This window comes from Carassius carassius, chromosome 34 (assembly GCF_963082965.1).
Source record: "Carassius carassius chromosome 34, fCarCar2.1, whole genome shotgun sequence".
NCBI classification, from domain to species: domain Eukaryota; kingdom Metazoa; phylum Chordata; class Actinopteri; order Cypriniformes; family Cyprinidae; genus Carassius; species Carassius carassius.
The window spans coordinates 21350113-21359733 of record NC_081788.1 but is presented as its reverse complement, the minus strand read 5'-3'; the positions used below and the strand labels follow the sequence as shown (position 1 = coordinate 21359733).

The 9621-nt window shown below is 36.0% G+C and overlaps 1 protein-coding gene and 1 pseudogene across 2 annotated transcripts; both read right to left on the bottom strand.

Annotated features, from left to right (window-relative positions):
• Positions 1–2476: 2476 nt before the first annotated feature.
• LOC132114721 (elongation of very long chain fatty acids protein 4-like) lies at positions 2477–5050 on the bottom strand. 2 transcript variants are annotated; one of them, XM_059522999.1, is made up of 8 exons: positions 4955–5024; positions 4431–4521; positions 4066–4253; positions 3875–3955; positions 3646–3702; positions 3429–3543; positions 3013–3140; positions 2477–2907 (listed from the first exon to the last, which is right to left on the bottom strand). In XM_059522999.1, exons 2-8 carry the CDS (start codon positions 4486–4488, stop codon positions 2740–2742), a joined length of 795 nt encoding a protein of 264 aa, XP_059378982.1. In that variant the 5' UTR covers positions 4489–4521; positions 4955–5024; the 3' UTR covers positions 2477–2739. The 2 variants fall into 2 exon arrangements, with proteins under 2 accessions (XP_059378982.1, XP_059378983.1); XM_059523000.1 differs by lacking the exon at positions 4431–4521 and having other exon boundaries at positions 4955–5050.
• A 1084-nt stretch (positions 5051–6134) lies between these two features.
• On the bottom strand, positions 6135–9272 carry LOC132115028 (armadillo-like helical domain containing protein 1; annotated as a pseudogene).
• Positions 9273–9621: the final 349 nt, after the last annotated feature.

Here is a 9621-nt window from a genome sequence, read left to right as displayed (position 1 = left end):
ACACTGGCCGGGTCTGGACGCAATACAGGCTGAGACAGTAGAACAGTAAAAAAAACAAAAAAAACAAAACTTAGACATAAGTTTATTTGCTTTGGACCATGGATTGAATGTACTAATGGGAATGTGTCACCTCTAACTAATGCTGTTAAAAAACAACCTCTTGCCAATGATAAGTTTAGGAAAATGGAGAAGATTGTGAATGGCTCAAAGTGTGGAAAACTCACAGAGACTGAATAACTAAACTGAATAATAGAGTTTAATTAGAAAACAATATTGGTTTATTCTTGCTTAAGATGTCAAACCCAAAGTGCATCTAATGTTGACAATTTGAAGACAAAAGCTGCGTTTGCATTGCCATCAATTAAATCGCTGCAGGTCTGTTAAGACACTATTAGGCGTCTGCAGTATTTTGATTTATTCTGAACTGCTCAACTGTGTTGCATTGCCAGTATTTCTGTCGCTTATGTTAACATAAATCACCAAATGCCATTACATACTCCTCAGAAAACTTGCATTTGTAGCAACCATGTAAAGATGACACATTGGAACTTCTGGTTTTGGAAAAGCTTTTATATTTTGTGCGCAATGTGTAAGCAAAGGGTCCATGAACAGTCTGAGGCTGAGATGGCTCAATTTCTAATAATAGACATAATGCCTGAATGTTGAGCTGTCCACCAGAACAATGCAGTTCTTCACCAGGGTCTAGGTTTTCACAAGCTCATTGTTGGAGGGATTGTAGACAACAACAATGATCATGGTTTTGCGAGTGCAACCAGTGAGTTAGAGTGAAAAATGACATGTACTTATAATTATTTCCAAAAAAATGAAAGAAAAGCCCCAGTGAACACGCAGAGTAGGATTTCACCAGTGTCATGTTTAGATTTGCTCACAGAGAAGAAATAATTCACGTGCATGATGTATGCCATGCATAAAAACTGAAATATGTCCATTGCAACCCATGAGACAGACAGTTAAGAGCAGGTCAATTCAAGAGTTTTCCTTGTTCAAGCAAATTGTTTTGTTTTACAGTGATGTGTTACATCAGAGACTTCACTCAAAATTTATGAGAAAATTTCCAGGCACCACTTCCATGATCTCAGTCTAAAGGCATTTCATGGTTTTAATACTTCTAAATGCACTGACACACAGACTCAGTGTCCTGACAACCAATAAAAATATTAGCTGGCAAGAAATTTGGAAGCTAGAGGGGTTGAAAATGCACCAAAACTCACCGATTTGTAAGTTTGCAACAAGAATTTTGACTGACAGATAGTCCTTCAGTAGACCACAATGATTAGCATTTGAATGGACCGTCTGCATGTTTAAAAAGTTAATAGTTTAGTATATAGCAATGACTCGCATGCATAAGATTGTGTAAGTGTTAGGTCAGTGAGAAATGTAATAAATTGCTCTTGGAGCTGGAATAAGAGGAGGATCAGAAGAAAAAGCAAAAGAAAGAATAAGAAAGGAAGAAAAGAGAGTTATTATGAGCAGAGATGTGCACTCACACTTTGAGCCTCAGCTAGGCGAAGTTCCCGCCGTCCAGTCTCAGCTCGCGGTATTTCTTTGCCTCCCCACACGTGTATTGTGTGAATACGACGGGGACCGGTATAAAAAGTTTACAAAAAAATATTTAAATGATTTATTTTATGTTCATTTCTATAAATGCTTGTGTATTCTTTATGTAGTTTAATTGACAACATATTATATTAAACCACTTGCAATGTATCCTGCGTCTCTTAGTAAATGACGCACATATCCTGATTATTATTTTTAGACGCTGGTCAACCAAAGCCTCGCAACTTTACGTTAGCAGAAGGGCGTCACAGTTCATACTTGCTTTTCTTATGGTAGGGTTTCCTTTTCTCTCCTGTTTTTCTACACGTAGCCTAAGTGCCAGTGATCCCTGGAGATAGCCTACATTAAGATCACAGATATGAAAAACACAAAGAAATTAACTAACATTACACCGGAAATGGTAAATTACATGCACCTACTTCAAATGTCATTACTTTTAATACCTAAAAAAATATTTCTGCTGTATTTACAGGAAATAAACTGAGGACGAACAGTAACTGCAATGCACCTGTCGCTGATATTGCGCAGCTTGATTTGAATATATGGTTCAGTTAATCAATATGTGATTTTGACGACTGTGTTTGTAGTACTAACCTAAAACCTGAAGAGCTCTACACTAAATACAGCTTATTTCAAAGATGAGCAGTAGCCTACGTAACGCAATCATGGCAGTCCTAACCTGTTTATTCGCATTTCAAACACTTAATAGGCTATGTATTATGTCCATACTACGATTGTAAATATAGGGTTCATAAAGTGTTGCAAATGTTGTAGAAAGGCTTGCGTTATTGAGCTTATTACGAAATACCTTTGCCTCATTATCGCCAGAATTTGCGTCTGAGGCAGCTGAAGTCAAGATACGTAAAGAGTGCCATCTAGTGCACTTCACTATTGTAAAACGATAATGTCCCATCTTAGAGTTACTTCAAATGACACTTTATTCATAGTTCAATTTATTTCGGCTGATGTTCCAAAATGCAAAAATTAATAATTAGAAAAGTTACATCTTTATTGGATAAGTCATTTACAAACCAAATTAGATATGAAGGAAAATTTCAGTCTTGATAACTAAATATAGGTTAGGCAGGACTTCATTGAGAACAGCAATGGCATATTAGTCTATCAGTTGAGTCCTCCTGCTCATTATGTGGATCAATGCTGTTAAGACTTCTTGCTCTTCCTGGTTATGTAGCTCTGGTAGTAAAAGTTGCTGAAAAGTATAATGAGGCTGACGCAGTATGCGAATACAACTGCATTCATTGAATCGGGAAAATTACACTCGGTGAAGAGGTTGTATCCAGTGTGAATAGTCATCAAGACAAACTGGACCTGTAAGGACAAGTTTAACAGTCCTGTTGATGTGTTATGCTTCTGTTTATAATTTTTTTTATTCCTTTTAAAAATATTTTACAAAGTATCAACTGGCCATCTTACCAGCTGCAGTGAGGTGAGATAGCGCTTCCACCACAGATATTTCTGCATGTGAGGCCCCAGGGCCGCCAAGCCATAGTAAGAATACATCACTATATGAACAAAGGTGTTCAGCAGCCCGATAAAAAATGCTGAATGAACAGGCAAAAAGAGACAGTCAAAATAATGGAATACGTTATATTCGGTTTAAAAAAAATGCATGAATAATTGTTACATTTAATGGGTATTAAAAAAAAATCAAAGAGGGCTAGGAAACTGCATATTAACTGTAGTCATTGGAGGGTATTATGGTTTTAAATTACTAAATGAGTTAGTAACTTACTACAATGTTAAAAAGTTTAGTTCTTAAGTTTATTTGTTCATTGTTTTTTGCATGAATTTATATAACTATTATTAATTATTTAATGTTTCTATCTTACATTGACCTCCCGCCACAAATTTAACTCCTGCCCACCAGTTGAAGATCATAGTTCCATGATGATACACATGTAGAAAAGTGAGCTGGCTGTTCTTTTTTCTTAGGATAAAAAAGACCTGAATGAGGAAAATTTGAAAATGCATCTTTATTTGAACTGCATATCTACAATGGGTGTAAATATCTGCAATAATCATGTTTGTTAAATGAGTAAAACTTACTGTATCACTAAGCTCAATGACTTTAGAGAAAAAGAACCACCAGCATACACTGGCCATCTATTAATGTACAGTAACATTTAGGAAAATCTAGGAAATGCATCTTTATTGGAATGTAAAAAATAATGATAATAGCTGTAGGTAATTTGATTGTGATTTAGAAAACAGGAATTACTGATTATTAGTAAAGCACACTAGGCATCAAAACAGAAAGTGAGACAGATGTAATCACCCTCATTCCTAACGGACTGGGGCTGTAGTCCACAGGTTGACACAGATAACTGTAGTTTGCCAGCCAAGATGTGACCAAGAACTGTGGAAAGAAAATTATATTTCAGATTTGATGACTAGGATATTTTAATGAAAGACCTTGAAATAATTTGCCCTTAACTAGTGTATGTATGTATGAAATACATAATGTACCTCATGGAACATGTAAATGGACAAACCGACACTGGCAAAGTTGTACAAAATAAGCACTGCTTTTATGTTCATTGGTTCCTTGTGTTTCATAAGCTTGGGTCCAATCCAAATAATACCAAGATAGCACAAAAATATACAGATGATCGGTACAGGAGAGTAGATTAGAAGCCATGGGTCCGTCCGCTTATCTGAAATACCATGACAGAAAACACAAGGAGTTCGCATAACTGTGCACTTATATTTATACTTTATAATGTAACATTTTTATTTACTGATATTATTCAAATACTACCCCATGTAGATAGTACAGTAAAATACAAGGTGTAAAATAAATCATGTTTATAAAATATGGGGGGGGGTCATACCCCCATTCTCCAGAATCCAGTGGTGCAGTGATTCCACTCTCTGCCATGCTGATTCCATTGAGGACTATGCTTTATAATTAAAAAGACTAGACTAGCATTCAGAGGAAAACACAGAGGGGAAAACACGTACAAATAAGTTATTACTCTCTCTCTCTTTCTCTCTCTCTGTATATGCGTGTGTGTGTTTGTATCCTTCTATGGTAGAATAATATATCCCTTGTTTGTGTGTTCTTAAGTTCATAAGATCTTATATACAGAAAATGCGAAGATTTGCACCTTGTTAAGGAAGATTAGCAGCTTGTCCTGGAGTGATACCTTCTCCCTGCAGACTCTTCTTGTAATTAATGCAACTTAATTTGAATGAAAAGACATCCCACTAAATGAGAAGATATTTAACAAGCATGTGATGTTTTTATTATCTGACTGCAATTACCTTATCCGTATATCATATACCATTATCCGTATATGCATTATTTCATTTTCACAAATGTTTGCAATCAACATAAATTTACCAGTGAACTTACCTGAGGAAAAGTGTGGAAGTGTGCACTGTGTGGAAGAGTTCAGTCAGTCGCACAGTCAGATAGGAACTTTGAACTTCACTCTGAATCATTTGAGTAAATTGGGAAATAGGATGTTATCAGCTGTTATGCAGAAGTGCACATGTCTATTGGAAGAAAGACTTTGGACTGCCCCTAGTCCAAGTCCCACTGCGACCGAGAAAACACACTTTAATCTGAAATTTAAACAAACAGACCAAAGGATACATTTACATTCACGTTTCAAAGCTATAGATTATTTTTTATCTATTTGTGTTTTGTATTAGCAATAATTCCTGGTTTGTTAAAAATATTTTGCCACCCTATCAGAAATAGAAGGGTATTCTGGGCACCGACAATTAAATTGATATGACCATGTAATTTAATTTATCTGGCTGGCTAAATGCTTTTAAATTTAAAGTATGCTGCAAGTAAAAAAAAAAAAAAAAAAAAAAAAAAAAAAAAACAATCTTGACTGAATCAGGAGAAAAATATGTGAAAATAAAAGCACTGTTTACAAGTCCAACCCAGTTCTAAATAAATATATGGTTTAACATGTGAGAGGACAACAGGGGATGGACACCAGTTTGAAGTTAAAAATGCATTCATGATGGATTTGTTTTTTTTTTACAAAAAGCAGCTTTTCACTTCACAAGACTCAAGTTTGAATGGAGTTGTGTGAATCACTTGTGGATTGTTGTGATGTTTTTATCAGCTGTTTGCACCCATTCACTGTAGAGGAGCCATTGGTGAGCAAGTAATGTAATGCTAAATGTCTCAATCAAATCAAATGTTTTAACAAAACAAAGTTACCTATAGAACTATAGAACTTATCACCCTGGCGATGTAATGTCCAACCCCAGGCAGCTGTTTCATTAGTCCTGCTGTGGTCTTTGGCATCTGTCCATCCAGTTCTGATACTACCTAATGCAGGAATCAACATGTATGTTGTGCAGGTATGTGCAGATTACATAGATATATGAAAGCAAATCTTAAGTAATGCAGAATTTAGATAAATCCTATATAATTTCTGCATTACAACAGTCTATTTAAACCTACCTTACAGATCCACGACCCAGCCACATTTGGTTCACTTCCTGCAGGGAGACAATAATGCACCGCTGTCAGATGCTCACTATGTCTCTGTCTGTTTATGTCTATGGATTTAACTATCACCTCCAGTGTCGCTGCAGCAAGTTTTACCACAGTCGGCAATCTCTAAAAATAAAGACACAGAAACAGCATAAAACGTGGCATTCCAGAGGTACTGTGAGAGGAGTCAGACAGCTCACCTACCTTCATCCATCAAGTAGTCTATCACTGTGGAAATTTGATTCTGCTGTAACATGATCTCTGAGACCCACACTGAGTACGGCATGAGAAGAAAAGAAAAAAAGTGGGGACTGTTTTTTTTTTTTGTTAATCATTCTTTGATAACCATAGAAGATAAATGTTCATCTTACACACTTTTTGAAACATTTTCTTTCCATGTTTCCAACAAGAGTTTTTATGTGCATATATAGACCTTACCATAAAAGACTCAAACAGTCTGGTGCCCATAGCTCTGCATACATGCTATTCCACCATGCGCACAAAATGCTAAACAGACATTATACATTAATATCAGATTCTCATTGGTCTATTGCTTGCCCAGTATTGCATTTACTTATGGCTGATTCAGAATCAGAGTATGTAAGAATAAGTGAGTGAGTGTGGGTAGAAGGTGGTTTTAATTGTACCTCCAAAGCCAGGCTGGCTTGTCTCTGGGCATCTGTACATGTTCCTGGTTCCCCATTGCAGAAAAGTAAGAGATGGATCACTCTGAGAGAGAGCAGCTCTTTGGATATCTCCTCACTTGTCTGTGCCAGAATCCTGTAACATCATGTCAATATATTGTACATAATAAACACACAGATCAGCATGTCTTATATAATATTTTCCATGCTGTATGTCTTGAATGTATCCATTGTTTGACATACCTGATGGTTTTTGCAGAAGCTGCTTGCTGGAGAAGCACAGGGAGTGAATCATTCATTTTGGATCTAACAAAACAATCAAACTGTTTCGGCTGAATTTCAATTACAACACAGGACTGTTTATAACTTTTATGTCAGACAAATCAATAACTGAGAAAGATGCTAATTCAAGCCACAATCCATGTTTGTTTCTCGTCTCATCTGCATCTACAAAGCCCAAAGGGTAACAATTGGGAGGTTGTCTCCATGCTGCAACGTGATCATAATGCAAAGCAGTATTGTTATTGGAGAACCACATTTTCAGTTGCAAACAACAAATACCTTGCCAGTTAAACAAGTTTTGTGCCTTGTTTTAATTGAAAAAAGATGAGCAACAGATCATACCCTCCAGGATGTTTTGTTTGGTTTTTCTCTCTTTAGTTGGTTTGAGAAAAGCCACCAGACCCCTGAGCAGAGCCAGTCTAACCTCTGATTGCATGAGCTCTGTTATCAGTTCTATGGCTGGAAGTAAAAATAAAAGTAGAAATGAAACGGTGGGATTCACAGTAGGGTAAACAACAAATAATTTCAAATTTGAAATGTACACTTGCCTTCTTATTGTACTTCTAAATGTAGGACCTCAGCAGATTCAATAAGGGTTACACTATGCTATGATGGGCTGTTTTTAAAATGGGCTGGACAAAACAAAATTATATACATTGTAGAAATTATACAGATGTATACAAATTATAAAAAGATTTGATGCAGTGTGACATCCCATACGTATTATTTAAAATGATTTTAAAACCATTTTTCTAGTCCTCAAATAATTATTTATTATGAATGCAGTTTTCATGAGCTCATATTATTGGAGAGACTATCTGGAATAATTTTTATTATTTTTTTAAAAATTTACTTTTTAAAAAATGTATTTGTCATATCGCAAGATAATTAAAGTGAGCTGCAAAACAGCCAAAACGTAAAATGGTGACCCGTAATAGCACATACAATATATACTTTTCTCATATAAATTAATTTAAAAACTTGATGTTTGATACAAAAAAAAATAACTTTAATGCAAACTTAAATGCATATACAATGGTACAGATTTTTTTAAACAATTAAATATTCCTCTGATGCTTATTGTCATCCAGCAAAACAGTTGTACATGAACTATACGTAGGATATATAAAACAAGCTGCTGTGCTCTTGGTGAAGTGCAGGTCAGCAGGGCGACAAGACCCTTGTGCACCTGATTCTTGTATTTGGGGTTTTCATGGGCTAAAGATTGTAGCAGGGCGGCGGCGGTCTCCTGAGTCCCCTCTGTCTCAGATTTGGCCAAACATTCAGCTATGGCCTTCACACAAGTCAATCAGAAAAGAACAGATGGGAGAGCTGAAATCAGTTCATGAGCCAGTATATACTGTATGTGTGTATATAAAGTTGTCAGAGCTTGCCTGTCAAAATTCCCAACCTTCAAAATGGATCCAGGTTGGATAATGCAAGGTTTTAACCTCACAATATTTCATGGAAATGTTGCAAACTGTCATTCCATAATACATCACTGAAAAATGAGCTGGAGTTGTTTCACTTCTTGATTGGTAGTTTGCTGTGTAAGTACCGTAGCTTTCACAGATAAGCTCTTTATATTTTTGGCTAGCATTGGCGATGATCTGGAGCAGACAAAGAGCCTCGGTTTTATCCCCATCTTTGAGTTTGTCTTGTCCTAGAATAATAGGGTGTATGCACTCCACCCACCACCAGAAGCTCAATCATGTACTGGTGACTGATCATGAAAATAATTAAAATGAAACCATGTTAGGATATATAGTGTATCTGTTAGAGAATTTTCTAGTGTTTAATTTGCACAACGACCTTGGGTGCTTGACATCTAGTACTAACATTAAGTTCATAGCATTCATTTAGTATTTTACCTGCTGTTGGCAGAGAGGAAAACCACCACTGCTCTCAGCTGAGGGTCTAGACATGTTCCAAACATATAGCTGGAAACAAAACATGCAAGGAGGCATACATGGCATTACTGATATCTCTCAGTTAAACTTTTGTAAGTTTTAGTCAGATATTTAGAAGGAATCTATTCTTTTTAGAGCACAGATAAAGCATGATCATATGTGTGGATACGTTAGTTTTATCCAAGCAGTGAGCTGAGCAAGAAACAGGCTGGTAACTTGAGCAAACTCAAGCTCCAGTTCAGCACATGTCTTTCCTTTGTTCATGGGCAGAAAGTCACTTAGCATTTGACTGTGCACCGTCTTATTGCCCCGATCTCACTCATGGAGGAAACACATCACCTGACTGATGGACGCCTGCTCCTTACTGCTAGACATGACTCAAGCACTTCACAGACTGTGGGAAACAATTAACAAAATCAGCTTTAGTGTGTTACTAAATGTACTAGTGTTGTCCAGCACAGACTGTCATTAATAGATCCAGAGCAAAGATTTTAGATATATTTAATAGATTCAGTATGAAATCACAACATATAAAACATTTTGTCAATCAAAATGTGTCATAAAGAGACAAATGTACATTATTTCTAAATGTTTATTTAGATAAGCTTGGTTACTTCTTTTTTTTTACATAAAACAATGTAATGGACAATAAATGAAGAATTTCACCAAAAACCTCATATATCTCACATTGTCTATTTTTTTTTTACATAGGTAGAAGGAACGT